At 50.0% G+C, this 15975-nt stretch overlaps 1 protein-coding gene across 1 annotated transcript; it reads right to left on the minus strand.

Annotated features, from left to right (window-relative positions):
• Window positions 1-608: 608 nt before the first annotated feature.
• On the minus strand, window positions 609-15902 carry KLHDC10 (kelch domain containing 10). Its single transcript, XM_084504654.1, has 9 exons — window positions 15711-15902; window positions 8405-8626; window positions 7573-7727; window positions 6275-6423; window positions 5659-5743; window positions 4719-4785; window positions 4134-4181; window positions 2700-2839; window positions 609-1509 (listed from the first exon to the last, which is right to left on the minus strand). The coding sequence occupies exons 1-9, from the start codon at window positions 15856-15858 to the stop codon at window positions 1300-1302; spliced, it is 1224 nt and encodes a 407-aa protein (XP_084360780.1). The 5' UTR covers window positions 15859-15902; the 3' UTR covers window positions 609-1299.
• Between the last annotated feature and the right edge of the window lie 73 nt (window positions 15903-15975).

A 15975-nucleotide genomic window follows, 5' to 3' on the forward strand; every position in this document is an offset into this window, starting at 1 on the left:
CTTTGTCTTAGCTGATAGAAGGAGAAGGGATTGGGAAAAGCTGGTTTGGGTTTTCTTTTTCTTTAAAAAAAAAAAAAAAAAAAAGAAAAAAGGGGCACTTTAAAAATGATCTGTAAAGAGAGAGTTGGCATGAATCTGGTGCCAGCAGGTGGAGCTCAGAGGAGGAGGGCACGGTAAATGGAGCAGAGTAAGACAAGGGACAGACACACATCCCTTTTCCTGCTTGGGCAGGGATGAATGCTTATATCATGAGAGATGTTCCCTCACTCTTTTTTTTAATGCTGCCTTCCTGGAAGGACAAACATCTCCCACCCCCAGAAGAACAAAAACTGAACAAGGGACTGCTCCAGCATGTGGGAGGGAAAGCAGAAGACTCACAAGTAAGTTGTGGAGCAGATTTTGGAAGCCAGACGGGGGTTTGGGGGAACCTGAACCAGAGTGTCACAGAGTGGCCCTGGCTTTGTGCAGCTTCCTTGGGGGCTGAGGGCTGTTGGGGAGCCCCAGCTCTTGCAGCCTCTCCTTGGGCTCCCCCCAGCCTCCTCTTGTACCGTTCAACCTCTTTGCAGCAAAATCTTCCCCCCCAGCACCCCAAGTAAACTACACAGCAGTCCAGTAAATGGTAACTTTTAACCGGTCTTCCAAGCAACCCTTTCAATATGAAAAGGCCAAGAACACAGACACAGGCGCTTCGACTCGACACACACAGCACCAGAACCACTGCACGGGCTGAGACTCGCTCAGCACCTCCTCATGCAACCTTCTGGCCCCCTTCCGAAGCTCAAAGAGGCTGGGAACGTGCCCACAAAACACATGCAGAGCCTTCAAAGGGCAGCAGTTCTCATTTTTTATAGAGGGAGAGCTCAGCTGGGCGGCACCCAGAGCAAAAAGAACAGGGCAGCTGTCGTTCTGCAGTGAGTGGCCTCCGGTAGGTACAGCTCGTGGAAATGCTAAGGTGGATGTGCCCCATGGAAGCGTGAGGGCTGACATTCATGAAGCTTCCCCAGCCCACCCCCCTGTTAGATTTGCAAGCGGGTGCTGATGAGGGTGGATGGCATGAATTAGTCCCAGAGAGTATTTTTTTTTTTTTGATTAACGGCAGGGATTTGGAGCTCCATAAATTAAAAAGTGGGATTTCTGACAACTGAAAGTAAAAATTTCTAGAAAGGCATCGATGTATTTGCTGAGTAAGGCGTTGAGCAGCTTCCTCTCCGTGGTTTTAGTGAGACCATCCGCAGTATCCATAAATAGGGGAGGGGAAGGGGCCTTTTTTTGGCCACGGGGCAGAAGCATGAGCTGGTCTCATTTTAGTCGCTCCACCAGTCCCTGCGTCAGTCCAAGGTGCAAGAGCTGAGCTCTGGAGAGAGTTGCTAGGCGAGGGAAGTAGCCGAGGAGCTTCTCCCACGACAGTTCCAGCAGGCTGGGCACCACCAGCCACATTTTGAAGAGGGAGCCAGTCCGTTTGTTTTCGTGGATGTTGACCACCCCGCCGTGAACGTACATACAGCCGGCCTGGAGGTGAGAAGTGAATTAGAGGGGGCACAGTCAAGCAGAAATGGCAAACCAGAAGGTGCTGGCCCATGCTGAAGCATAAAACCACCAGAAAAATCAGGATTCGACTTCTTTTATGTGCCTCAGTGAAGGTGTCACCACCTGAGCCACTCTCTCTGGGCTCCTTTCATAGCTGAGGGGAGGAATCTCAGTGCTGAGGGCATGCTCCTCTCACCCTGAAGCACAAATCCAGCAGCTTAGGGCTTTACGCAGTGTTTTGTTAGGTGAATTCTACCCCAAGGAATCAATTTTAGGACTGGGGCAAAGTGATGATAACTTATTATACAACCATACTTACATTTAAGAAAATATATTTAGCTAAAAAGTCAAAAAAAAAAACACAAAGAGATGCTCTGTTCCCTCTGCTGGCTCAGCAGCACAACACCAGCCTGCTCCAGGAATCACACAAAGGTAGAGAGACAGGAAAAGCTTGGCTGCTGGCCTGCTCCCAGTGGCATTTTTTCAGTGTACAGAAAAAGAAAGGGCAGTCCTGCTCCCATCACCTACCTCTTTCTTGGTAAATGTGTTCATCCAGCCTAGATTTCCCAGAAAAAGCTGCATTTATAACAACCTCTAAACAAGATGATGACTATTAAAACAAAAGGAGCCTGAGCATCTCGTCCTCTTGTTTCCCTGAGGTGATGATTAGGTACAGAAGGCTGGAGTCACAGGTAAATGCACTTCATGCTGCATGTCAGTCACACCTCATTCTGCTTCAAGTTACTGCAAAAAGCACTTTCCTCTCTTTTCCACAGAAGGCTGCTCATCTTCCAACCCTAGCTGTGCTCTGGAGGCCAAATTCAGGGCAAGAACATTTACTCAGGGGAGTATTTGTGTGTTTTGGTGTTTTTTTTTTTTTTTTCCTTTTACAAACAGGAATTGATGCCCACACACCGAATTACTTCCTGGAGCTAGAGCTAACGCAGTTTAAAAGCTAAAATCCCACATCGCCGCTTTCAGAAACTCCGTGCTACAGCTCTTCAAACAGAAGTAGTCGGTGGAGTAACCTCAGAGCAGCTCTCAGCCTCCCTCAAGATGCTGCAGCCAGGTGGTAACAGCTGCTCAGCTCCGTCTGCAGCCCACGCAAGCAGCAGGGTGCTTGGACAAACGCCCTGAACTTGAGCGACGCAGGCAAGCAGTGAGTCACTTACCGGTGTGACGGCAGCACAGTGGAAATACACGGGTTCAGGCATGGCAGCTGGCAGCTTGACCCACTGGAAAGTCTGCAGGTTCAGCTTCCAGACGTCTCCCAGAATCACTTCTCCGTTATAGCCCCCGCAAACGAACACATCTGCAGGAGAGAGGAAACCCGCAGTGCTTACATCCCTCGGGAATCACAAAACGTGCTGCAGCTGAGGCACCTTGCTAAACAGTTTTAGGATCACCACTTCGGTTGTCTCAGCACAAGCTCTCAACGCCTCCCAGGTCAGTCCCACCCCACTGAGGCCTCTTCCCAGCCCCACTATGGCAGATGAAGGGATGAGTGCCTCTGAGAAGCAGGAATTGGGGATGATTCCAGGAATTTGGGATGATTTCTGCTTTAAGGAGCTGCAGCAAGCCCTAATCTGCCTCAATTCAGAGCTTCAAGCTGATTCCAGTGTTTGTAAACCCCTAGGGATTGGTCACAGCCCTGGCCTCAGGCTGCTGTGCACCAGGGCCAGGTCCTCAGCTCCTGGCTTTTTGCACAAGTTCTCAACTCCGAGACCTGCACGATGTTGCTGAAGGTGGCTGGAAGCATTCCCCAGCTCCTGCCTTACTTTTTTTGCCATATTTAGCACTCCTAAGAATTGTAATCTGCTACAATGCTCTTCTACGTGGTTCAGAACGTTTAAACATCCAGCATTCAATAGTAGAAAAGGGTTTTAAAAAGAAGGATCATCTCTCTAACTACTTCTTCAATCTATTATGAGCTATATATTATTTATCGAGGTTGGGAAAATGCATTCTTTGGGACAGTGAGGCTATGGAAGAGGTTCAAACCCTGCTTTAGAGCTCCAAACGGGACAACTGAAGTAGACTGCACGTGCACGGCCCTCTTTAGGCTGTGCTTCCAGGAGCACTGTGCAAGTTCTGTACAGCGGGAACATCTGGAGGATTGAAATGAGGAGCAAAAAGCTCTGCTGAGCCTCAGCTCCCAGGACTTGGCCCCACTTTGACTTTCACAGCAAACTGCAAAGCCCACAGGTGAGTCACCTGTAACAGAAGCATCCTTCAAACCCCCATGTAAGCTCAGCACCAAGAAGTTGCAAAGTATCACGGACACTCGTGGCTAAATGTTATGTTATCACGCTAAAATGTGTGATATTTTACATTAAGGTAGCCACGTGTCCAAAGGAAACCTGTAGGTTGTACAAAATCCTGCCAAATTCCAGACAGGGACAGCACCGTGCATTTCAGAAGTGAATTTGCCTGCAAAAATCAAGCTCCCTCATATGAAGAGCAGCATCAATTAGGTGGTTTAAGGCAGTTAACGGGAAAGAAATCCTCTTCCAGAAAAGATACGCGTGCCCTGCAGTTCCCTCGACCGTGGTTTGTCACTGCTAGGCTGTATCAAGATGTACCAATTTTCAGCAGGCAGGCTTTACCATTTTTTATCTGAACACAGCTATGGCATCTTCGGGCTGCTGGGAAGCCTGAGAGGGAGAAAAAAAAAAGAAAAAGGTATCAACTCTAACTGCTTTTGAAGTGCTGACACAAGTGGTGGTTTTACCTCAACATATAATCAAGGATGAGAATCCCTTTTTTCATTGATAAGGGCTTCTGCTTCCCTGCAATCACAGGTCTAACATCTCTAATTTAGCAACTGGCTGTTTCAGGAGGTTTGGCCTCTATTTGCTCTCCAGGGAAGAACGATGTTCCAGCATTTCGCTCCCCACAGCCTCCAGCTCTCCCCTCTGGCTTTTCAGGGAGACTCTCACCGCTAACCAAGCCAGCACCTGGTCCCTCAGAGGGAGCAGAGATGGGCAGGGAGGGAGAGAAGCCAAATAAACTTCTCCTGGGTTAGTTCTCACTGCTAAAACTATAAAGAAGCAGGGTCCTGAAGCCACTTTTAAGTCATGACTACAACAAGGCTTCAAGGAAGGCTTTCAGACTGCCACCTAACAGCATTTTTGCACATTTTTGCAACTTTCTGGCTTAAAGACGATGACTCGTGACATTTCCAGACTCACCGACTTTTTCATGAGGTTTCGTGGCAATTTCCTCCCAGGTGTTGGTCTCAAGGTTGTACGCGTGGATCTGAAGGAACAAAGAGGAGCCGTGAGTTCCTCCTGGCTCTGCCAGCACGACGATGACGCAGCTGCAGGGTGACAGAACTAGACTCTGACCCGGGGAGCCACTATAAATAACACCCCTGGTTCATCAAGTGTAAGAATGAACATAGCTAATGCAGCTGGTGACTAAGCAGGTATCAAATCACCTTCAAAACCTACCAGCTTTCCTCCTCAACTTTGCTATTTTGTCTAAAGCTGGACAAAAAGAATATTGCTTCTAGGAAAAAAAAGGACCAATAAAGCCCACACCCTCCTTTTCTCAGGGGTATTTAGAAATGTTTAGCTCATACTGCACCTAAGGAGAAAAAAATGCAGAGAATGAAGCGGAAAAGTCACGGTAACTTCTACAGTTTCAACTTTTTTTGGAAATGGAGCACTATTTAAAGCCTCCTCATTTATCACCTCACCGTTCCAAGATGAATTCACTCTTTCCTCCCCAAATTTTAATGGGGAGAAACGTTTACCACAAGAAAGGAAATTAAAACTTAGGATTAAGGGAGAAGACAAGAAAAGAGTCACCACATCAATATTCAAATTAAATATCAAGGAAATCATTTCTTTGGCATTTTCCTGTTTTGGCACAACTACAGGATTTAGAGAGAAGTCCTAAGAGTTTTTAAACAAGAATCTTTGTTAACAGAGCTGCAGAAACAAAGCTATTCTGTAGATCTGTGTAGTAATTGGCAGCACAGATTTGTCATTTCTAAGTCCTGCTCCCAGTAATTACTTTTATTTTTTAAAACCAGCTCTCCAGACAGACAAAGTGACTGCACTGGCTATGTTTCACTGCAGAAAGTCTCCTGTTGAGGCAAGCCCTGCAGGTTTCTGATCATTTTACCTTATCTAAGGAATAAGCTGTCCAGGAAGTTCCACCTCCCAGGATATAAATCCGTTGACCATCATGGGCGATTTCATGTCTGTACCTGCAGGCGCAGAGACGGACATTGAGCAGCAGAAGGAATTGGTGCAAGTGAGCAAGAAAAAAGCTTTCTGCAAACACTACCCAATTTGAGTGGTTTGAGGAGGCATCCCAAGCCTGCCCATGCTGTGCCAGTCCCTCAGGCTGGCAGTTTTCAGATGTGGAAGCTTTCATGAGCAACCCAAGCAGCACTCCTAAAGCTGGAAAGGTGTTTTCTGAGAGCAGAGCAGCTCAGACCTGAAGTACAACAATTTCTGGAGCACCACGAGAGCCCTCAGTACTCCTTTCCCTTCTCACCCTGAGGTCACTAACAAATCTCCTTCCTCTGCACCTTGCTGCAGAACAAGACAAGGGAGAGGGCGCAGGAAGAGTCTCAGCCCCTCCACAGCACTCACCAGCTGCCCCAAGCCCCCTTCTAGTCCCGGACACTGCTCTAAAAGCGCTCAGCAGCCCGTCCAAGCTCTCTGAGCTTCTCAGTCCCAGTAAAAGTGGAGATTCCCCAGCCTAAAAGCTCCCCAGAGCGACAGCTCCTCACCTCTCCTCTGGCATGTCGCAGGACATGTTGTTTGGTTTCAGCTGGATCCACTCCCTAGTGTTGAGGTCTAGCTTGTGCAGGTCAGTGCTGTAGATGTAACCGGTCGTCCCACCAAACACGTACAAGGAGCCGTTGATGATGGCCATGGCCTGCAAGGTGACAGAGAGAAAACAGTTAGGAAGGAAGGTCACGTGGCAGCAGCGTCTGGAAAAGAATTCCCATCCTCCTGAAGCGAGACGTTGCTTGCAAAGCTCTACCCACAAATTCTTCAGAAGGTATTCGAAGGGCAAACGAAGAAAATACACAAAATGTAGTGGGGTTTCTGTAGCATCACGGTCACAAAATGAGTACCTAAAAGGAACAGGAAGAAAAAACTCCCAAGGGAAAAAGGAAGCAGAGGCGAGAGGAGAAAGCTGGGGCACGAGGCAGGGAAGAAAGCACAAGAGCTTGAATTCTGTAAGAAAATTCTTCAGTTTCATCAGGGAGAGCAGTGTCATGGCAACACTAACATTCCTGGAAAGAGTTTCTAAAACCCAGCAGAGAGGTTTCTTAGCAGAAGCCTCAGTGATGCTTCCTTACAGACAACAACTGGTACACCGAGCCCTTTGCAAGGTCAGTCCTGGTCCTCACAATCAGGAGCTGGCATTCGGATTGGCTCACAAATCCAGCAGCTGTAGCAAAAGGATCCCTCTGAACCCTCTGTAATTGCAAGAGTGGAGAGCTCTAAAAGCCAAGGGGAGAAGGAAGGGAAAGAATGTTCAAAGCTTCGTGGAGAACGCAGGGAGATACAGAACAGGACTTCCCAGAAAGGCAGAAGAAATGGCATGAAATACTGTGTAAGCAGCAGAAGGTGCCAAAAAGATTAAAAAAGGAAGAGAGAAGCAAAAAACCACAGAAGAGACACGTCTGAGCAGCGAGCCAGATGAGCCGAGAGGAGCTGCTACGAGAGTGGATCTAAGTTTTTGTGCTGTATTGGACATCAAGCTCATTCAGGACACCACGGACAGTTTGAAAAGTTGCTATTTTAATGCAAATCCCTACTAAGCATTGTTTTCATTTATATTTGGGATTTCAAAGGCTCTGAGGAGGCTACAGAGCAACTCCAGAAACCACCAGCTACTGCTTGTGTCAGATGTAGCTCTTCACTCAACTGCATCTGGCATTTAGTTAAATTTGGGGTTTTTAAACTGCAAGATTCTTGGAGATTTCAAAGGAAAATAAGTTTTCAAGCTCTGGCCCCTGCTGCAGGACACGACGTAGTGCACTCAGGCACACACACACCGTGCTGTGCCTCCTACCTGGCCGTAGATTCGATTGGGTTTCTTCCCTCGGCAGCTGAGCAGGGCCCACCTCTTGTATTTGACGTTGCAGACGTGGACGTCGTTGCCGTTGCTCTCCCCAAAAGGGATCCCGGTGCCCCCGAACACCAGCAGGTTGTTGCCGTGCAATACGACTAGGAAAGACAGAGCAGAGAGACTTGTTGCTGCGAGACTGGGCTCCGTTCAGCTGCCCTACAACTCACACCACACATTCACGGCCTTGAAACGCTCCAAAAGAGAAAGAACGCAAGCTAAAACCATGGAAACCAAGGGCTCGGTTTTAAAAACAACCAGCGAACAAAGAGAGAGCTATTTTGGGTGCCGAGATGGCTGCATCAAGCACCTGTCCACCGAAAACACAGCGGCCTCACAGCTGTTAAGCTAAATTCCCAAAGACTCCCTCCTGCCGTTGAGGTTTTTTTCTTCCTCTTGGCCTCAGCCCTGGAGAAGAGGAAGAAAAACAAAAAAAAACAACCCAAATTCATGGTCTACGTGGACAAGAGATGGAAACAGGACCCAAACTTGTGGCTTACGTGTACAAGAGATGGAAACAGGACCCAGACTCATGGCTTATGTGTGTAAGAAATAGAAACTGGACCCAAACTCATGACTTACTTGTACAAGAGATGGAAGCAGGACCCAAACTCGTGGCTTACATGTACAAGAGATGGAAATAGGACCCAAACTCATGGCCTTCGTGCACAAAAAATGGAAACTAGACCCAGATCTCCCAGTTCTTGCCTGGTTTTGCATGCCACCCGTTAAAGCAGCTTCAGGAGTCGATGCCTAGGCACCGCATTTCCATACGTACGTGACATGGAGGCTAGCTCCCTGGGCATGTAGCCTTCCGTGCCCATCTGATGCCAGGTGTCCGTGGCAAAGTTGTAGCGCCAGAGCTCCCTGAAGAGCGGGTAGTCCTCATTCTCCGGCCCACCAGACTCGTCGTAATCAGGGTTGTAGCCTCCAAACACGTAGAGGTTGGCGTTGTCGGCCACGCACCGATGGCCGCTCCTTGCCGGGGGAGATCTGTGACCTGGAGAGCAAAGAGAAGGCAGAAAAAATTTAGGGGGATGTCTGCGGCCAGGCTCGTGGCTGAGGGTCAGGACCACGGTGGTCCGCAGTGGGCCCGCAGCTCAGGGCAGGAGAAGCCTTTCGGATGTCTATCCTACCACAAAAGTCACCCTCGAGATATTTGTAGTTATTATTTGTTCACAAATTCCCCTTTCTGGCATTCTGCGTGGCTGATTTGTTTAGGAAATGGCTCCGAAATGCCTACAGGGAGCTCAAGCTCAGGCCTCAACCACAAGAGGCAAAAAGATCTGGTACATGCACGGCAGTCAGTCCAGGAAAACTCAACAGCAATCATCTTGGGCAACTGAATTTCTCACTGATAAGCAACCAAAATTCCAAGCTTGTTCTGATTCAGTGCTTGTAAGAGGCTAGCACAGAGCCAGGGGTTTTCCTCCAATGCGACACGGGGCCACAAAAACAGAGGAGAAAGAGGAAAGAACAGAGAACGGTCGGGTCCCCGAAAAAAGGAGCTGGTTAGGAGACGGGTGGAGACCAGCAAGGTTCCAAAATTTGCATTTTTCTAGGCAATATAAAGCTGCTTTGGGGAGACTACCTCTCAGCTTCCCCTTGAGAAGGACGAGACGTAACGTTCTCCTAAAATTCAATCACTCTGCTCACCACAGACTTCAGTTTAGCTGCCAATAAAGACCAAAAAAAATAAAAATAAGTCAAAAGCAGATGCCCACGGCCAGCAACCCGCGATCTGCAGCACCCCCCTGCTCTCACAGCTCTTTTATGGGATTTTAAGAGGGAACAGGACCCGGGGAAATGTCTAGTTAGGACCCATGGTGTTTCTTCTTAGGGCCTGTTACATTTACAGCAGTGAATTGGATGCACGGAGCGATAAGAAAGGAAGCAGCAAGCATCTTTCCTAGAGAAAAGGTGAAATAAATGGGCAACAACCATCCGTCCCTCCTGGAGCTGTGGTTTAAAACCTGGGACTACCAGAAAAGGGGACTCTTCTGGGAATAATAAAGGTATTTATGGGGAAGGCAATCGGCCAGCCTCCTGCAGGCAGCATTTCCAGAGGGCAATTCTTCTCATCCTGGATGTCTGCAGCCAAAAGGAGACCCAATTTCTTTTACTTTCACTGTGGATCCTGTTTTCCTGTTAAAACACCCACAGGGGGAATTTTCCAGAGGGAAGAGGGGCATAAGGCTGACTTTTGTACAAGGCGAGCACATTAAAGGGCTCAATTTGAAGAAAATTAATTAATAAACAAAACCAAGGAGGCATTTTTGTCACAATGACCAGGGAAGACACCCGGCCTTGCCATGAAGTTAAGGCTGGACACGAAGGGCTCAGTGCTTGGTGCCTGCAGGTCCCTGGCACAGCGAGGTGAGAGCACCCCAAGCGCGTTCGCAGCCCGGCAGCCCTCACCTCTCCCCATTTATAGAGAAATCCATCTCCTGCCTTGAGAAAAATGCTGGTTCCTCCTGCTCCCGGAGGCCCACGGAGCACAAATCTGCCCCTACAATGGGGGAAAAATCATCAGAAACATCTTCCAAGACACCTGTGTGGACACATTCGTGTATTAATCCACGAATTAAGCAGTAAAACGTTAAACTGAGTTAAATTTGACAACTGAACTCTTGCATCCAGAATCGCAGTGGCCTTAATTCACTTTAGAAGAGAGTTTTAAACCAAGATTTCTCCACTTCTGCCTTCTAAAGAAAGGAATCGCCCAAGTTGGGTGTATTTAGGAGCTAATTAAGCTGAGTTTCTTCAGCAGATGAGCTTCTACGGCCTGGACCTCCAGCGAGGAGATCTGTTTCCACTTAATTATGCTCAATTTAATGACTCACACGCTGACCTGTCGACACCCTGCTGGAGTCAACGCTCAAGGGATGCACTGAGGGACTTCAGAGGGAGCTGCTCGCACGGCCCAGGTGAACTTCATTAGGGCTGCCTCCTAATTGCACGCCTCTCAGTAATAAAATAAAAGGAGAGCAAGGGAAAAGGAGGGGTGAGCACCTGCTGCCAGCCTTCCTGACGTGGCACAGCCCAGCAGGAGAAATTTGTTCCCTACCTCTCAGAGAGCTCTGAAGGCAGCACAAATCTGGGGAGAAGATGAGAGAACAGAGGGGTCAGTGAGAATAAAGAAACCCTTTGAATTAAAGGAGGAAGGTTTAAGGGTCCTGAATGGCATCCAAAACGGCTCCTGGGCAAATTGTCCCTCTTACAGGGAGGAGGACGCTCGAGTTTTAAAGCTGAATTGCATCCTGACGGGAATATTGTTCCTATTTTCACCAACACAAGCTTCAAAATTTATTAAATTCCACCTGTGAGCTCCAGAAATCTACGAAAAATCTGGAAAAAACACTCGGTTTTAAGAAATCAGATTCCTTGAGGCTACACAGCAGCTGTCGGCTCGCCTAGAACCACGCCACTGCATCAACAGCTCCACAAAGTTGGACGGGAGGAGAATTAAACGGGGAAGTAGGGGGTGAGTCAGTGCAGCAAGAGGTGAGAGGCTCTTCAAAGAGCAGCACCGAGACAGGGTGCAGGGAACGATTGGTTTTCCACCCGATTCTCCTCCCTCTGATGGCTGCAGGAAAAGGAAGGTGGGCAGCACCTCACCGGCTGGGTTAATCGAGGGGGGAACAGCTGCTGTGCCAGCCAGATCACTTTTGTTTTATTTTTAATGACGAGAAAAGGTGTAATTAGGCAAATTCATTTATCAGAATATATAAATAAACAGTGAAAGAGTTGAATACTGAGTTGTTTTGAGAGCCTGTATGAAACTATCCCTGTCCTTCTCGTGCCCAAGCTGCCAGAAAAACAGAAATTAATCTGTTAATTAGTGGTAACGAGCTCTTGGCAGAGCGAGGTCTGCCTCCGCCATCGGCTTCTGCGGAGTTTACTTTTACTTTTGAAAGGAGTTTTCTGTAATTGCCACAAAGCCTCGCTGCTGCTTCCCAGCAAGGCGATGCTGGGCTGTTTTCCTCAGTGACCTGCAGGAGAAAAACGATTCCTGGGCTTTTTGGGGGCAAAGACACGCGAAGTGAACCTGCCTGCCTCGAGTTTAAGAGGCAGGACTCTGGAAACGGGCACAGGCCACGCTCTTTCACCACCACAGCCACCAGAATCCGCAGCCAGGGCTCCTTCCCACGACCACAAGGCCTCGTTTCTAAACTCTGCCGCGTGCTGGTGCTTGCTAAGGAGCCAAAAACCATCCTTTTGCACGGCCAGGGGGACAGAGTCCAGTTGCAGGTGCTCAGTTTGATGTTTTGCCTCTGTTGTTGGTCCCAAAGAATCGCTGGAGACCCACCTGAAGCTGGAGAGTGAGCTTAAAGCTCTGACACGCTGCTTGCTGCATCCCGAGCCACTGAAACACAGAAAGCTCCTTACACCCCTAAATCATTTGTGATTTGGTTTGTTATGTAGCACCGGCTGGTTTCAAGCAGCTTCTCCTCCTGCTCCTTCTCCTCCTGCTCCTTTTCTTTCTTCCTGCTCCCTTTGGCCGTTTGAAGGCACTGCTGGTCATAAAAAGGCAAGCACACAGATTAAAGATGACAGAAGTCAGAGAACTGCCTGCTCCTTTCAGAATCTGCAGTCAATGAAATAATTAAAGGCACATTTTGAAGGCTTCACTCATCATCACGGACGCCCAGCGACACGCAGAGCACGCGCAGTTATCTGGCACCTCGCAGGGATGAGCAGAATTAAAGAGCATGGCCCGTCTCGGCGATCAGGGCTTCCACGTGGAGGTGAAATTCGAGGTGGATTCAGGCACAACGCCCGGCTCCCAACCTCCAGAAAAGAACCTGATCCAGTAAAAGTTGCCAACGTTTCCAAAATCTCAAGGACGAGCTGCTGCTGTGCTTCGTTTCCAGCCCAGATGCGCTTGAGGAGCGACTCCAACATCGCAAACGCGCGTTTAAAAACATCCTTTGTTTTGTTTTTTTTTTTTAAATGAATACATCCAGCCTCAAAGCTCTGTAAACGCTGCGAGCCCCTGAAAATTCGGAAAAAAAGGGCTCCCAGATCTTTACTGATAACAAAGCTCGATTCAAACATTTTACTGAGCTGATGCAGGGCAGCCGTAAGCTTGTGGCAGGCACCCAGGGGTTCCAGGCGCCAGCATCGCCCCTCCTAAACCTTCTCCTCCGAGCAGAAGTGTTCCCCCACGTCCTCGAGTTCCCCTTCTCCTTAAATATCAGCACCCAGAGAGGATCCTCCTGGAGCCAGAGGGCGGCTGCTCACTGCTGTGTGTCCTGGTGAAGCCACCTGCACGTCCAGCTGCAAATCCTCTCCGTTGGATGCGACTCGAAGTGCGATTTGAAGCCCGAGCTCAAGGAACCGAGGCCTTCTCTCCTCCTCCTGCAGCCCACCTGGAACAAAGCTCGTTAACACAAATTAATTAGGTCCTGGACAGGGCTTTTACACCCTCAGGGAACCTCTGGCTCCTCAGATGAGATCCTTTAAGCCTCGGTGTTTTGCCTAAGCTTCGTGGAAGCAGGAGGCACCGCCTGTATTTCCTCACTTTGCACGTTTTTGGTCGCCACCTCCCCAGAGCACAGCAGAAAAGGGTTAAATGTTTCTGTAAACATCCCCTTTTACCAATTCTCAAGGTTTTACGAAGACTTTTTCAACACTCTGCTCGCTGGGAAGGGAGCAGAAGGGAACAGCTCCTCCACGCGGCGCTCAGGACGGGTCCTGGGAGGGAACGGGGCCGGCTGAGAAACCAGAAAAAAAAACTTTTGACCCGTAAAATTGAACGTTACAGATCATGGGCGTGCCTCGGGCAGCTCTCTTCCCTTTTTTTTTTCTTGTTGTAAAGAGGAAAATAAAGAAAGGGGCTCTGGGGAATGAAGGTATCCCCCCCACGCTGCTCGGAAACCAGCCCAAGACACAAACGGGTACAGGACACTCGTTTTTTTTTTCCTGGTGTGTTTTTTTTTAAAGATGTAGCAGAAAATGTGACACTTTCTGCCCCAAAAAATCCCTCTAACCTTATTGTGACTGCTCAGCTGGGAAAATTCTAGCTCAGGAGAAGAGCCTAAACCCAGAGGAAGGGAGAGGAAGGGAGATATTCAGGTCTCCGGATCATTTTTGCCCAATTAACCCCCAAAAGCATGAGGAAAACACTCAAATGTTGCTGCCACAGCTCTGTTTTCAGCGTGGACGGGAGGATTTCCTCTGAGGAGACCAAAACCCGCCCCACCTCTGCTGGAAACTCGGGATCTTTCTAAAACTTACACCCACCTGAGAGCAGCTCCTTCCTTTTCCACCTCCAAGGGGCAATTTTAGCTGCTTTTGGTTTCCAGATACCTCCAGGCAGCAAAACCACACGCAAATTGCTTCTTTTTTTTCCCTTCGCTGGCTGCTGCGAGCCCTCCCCTCACCTCTCTCCACCGTTTCCCTGCGCGATTTAACTTCTTGAGGGTATAAAAAAGGGGAAAAAATGTATTTTTGAACGCATTTTTGGTGGCTGGGGAAGAAAGAAGAGAGGGAGAACGCGAGGAGAGCGGCGCCTACATAAAAAAGGATGCTCTGGTGTTTAACCTGCACCATTTTAGCGAGGAGATAACCCAAAAAATGGGAGCTAAAGGGCTCTTGAGGACTCACCGGGGTGCAAACACCGGTCCAGGAGCTGCTGGCTGCTGTTTTGGGGGCACTTTAAACCCCCATGAAAGGGATCTGTGAGGTGGGGATGGGGTAAAAAAGGCTGGGAACCCCTCAGGTTGTGGCAGCACCCCAAAATCTGTGCTCCTGGGGTGTGAGGGCTGCTGTGGGCACGAGGAGGGGAACACCAAAGCAGCTGGGAGACGCATCACAGGAGCACGGGGCGCCCCAAATCCTTCTTAGGATTGCAGGGTTGATAAAATGGGGGTGATCACCCCTCCTGTGGGATTGTGGGGTGACCCAAATCCCTCTCAGGATCACAGGATGGGGCCAATCACCCCTCCTGTAGGATTAGGGGGTAACCCTGGGGCACCCCAAATCCCTCTCAGTTTCAAAGGATTGATAAAATGGGGGTGATCACCCCTCCTGTGGGATTGTGGGGTGACCCTGGGGCACCCCAAATCCCTCCCAGGCTTGCAGGATGGACGGGATGGGGGCGATCACTGCTCCTGGGGGATTGTGGGGTGACCCCAGCGTGCCCCAAATCCTTCTTAGGATCGCAGGATTGATAAAATGGGGGCGATCACTCCTCCTGTAGGATTGTGGGGTGACCCAAATCCCCCTCAAGACCCCACTATTGATAAAGTGGGGGCGATCACCCCTCCTGTAGGATTGTGGGGTGACCCTGGCATGCCCCAAATCCCTCCCAGGCTCACAGGATGGACAGGATGGGGGCAATCACTGCTCCTGGGGGATTGTGGGGTGACCCTGGGGTGCCCCAAATCCCTCTCAGGATCACAGAATTGATAAAATGAGGGAGATCACCCCTCCTGTGGGATTGCGGGGTGACCCGGGGGTGCCCAAATCCCTCTGAGGCTCACAGGATGGACAGGATGGGGGCAATCGCCCCTCCTGTAGGATTAGGGGGTAACCCTTGGGCACCCCAAATCCCTCTCAATTTCATGGGATTGATAAAATGGGGGTGATAACTCCTCCTGTGGGATTGGGGGGTGACCCTGGGGTGTCCCAAATCCCTCTTAGGATCGCAGGACGGACGGAATGGGCAAGATTGCCACTCCTGGGGGGCTGGGGGTTGACCCCAGAGTGCCTCAAATCCCAAATATGTGGGATGGGGGCACCCCTGCCCCGGATTAGGATTAGGATTAGGAGAAGAGGAAAAGGGGAGGAAAATGGACAAGGGGGAGTAATTAGGGGGGAAAAAGGGGACAAAAGAGGGCAAAAGGGGCGGCAGAGAAACCCCCCCAAGGGGATCAGGCCGGGTTAACGCCACCCCCAGCCCCAACAACCCCAAAACCCCCCGGGACGGCTCCAAACGGCCCCAAACCTCGACCCCAACCCCCCCAGGACCCCAAATCCCCCTCAAGGACCCCAAAACCCCCCTGAGGTGATCCCTGAGGGGGGGGGGGGGGGAGGGGCGCGGCCTCCTTCAGCCCCCTCAGGGCCCGGCCCCCGCTCACCCGCCGGCTGCGGCCTGCCCGGGAGCTGCACGAAGCGGTTGAGGAGCTCCCCCCCCGCTGCCCCTTTCGGTTCCCGGCCGCCTCCTTTTTCTTCTTCTTCTTCGTCTTCTCCTCTTCTTCCTCCTCCTCCTCCTGCCGCCGCCGCCATGGCCCCCAGTCCCCTTCCCGGCCGCCTACCAGGCCGCGGCTTCCCTCCCACCCCCGCGCCGCCCAATCCGCGGGCGGCTTCTAGGGGAGGAGCCAATGAGGCGAGGCCTTCTTGCGA

This window comes from Aythya ferina (assembly GCF_964211825.1).
Source record: "Aythya ferina genome assembly, chromosome: 1".
Taxonomy (NCBI): domain Eukaryota; kingdom Metazoa; phylum Chordata; class Aves; order Anseriformes; family Anatidae; genus Aythya; species Aythya ferina.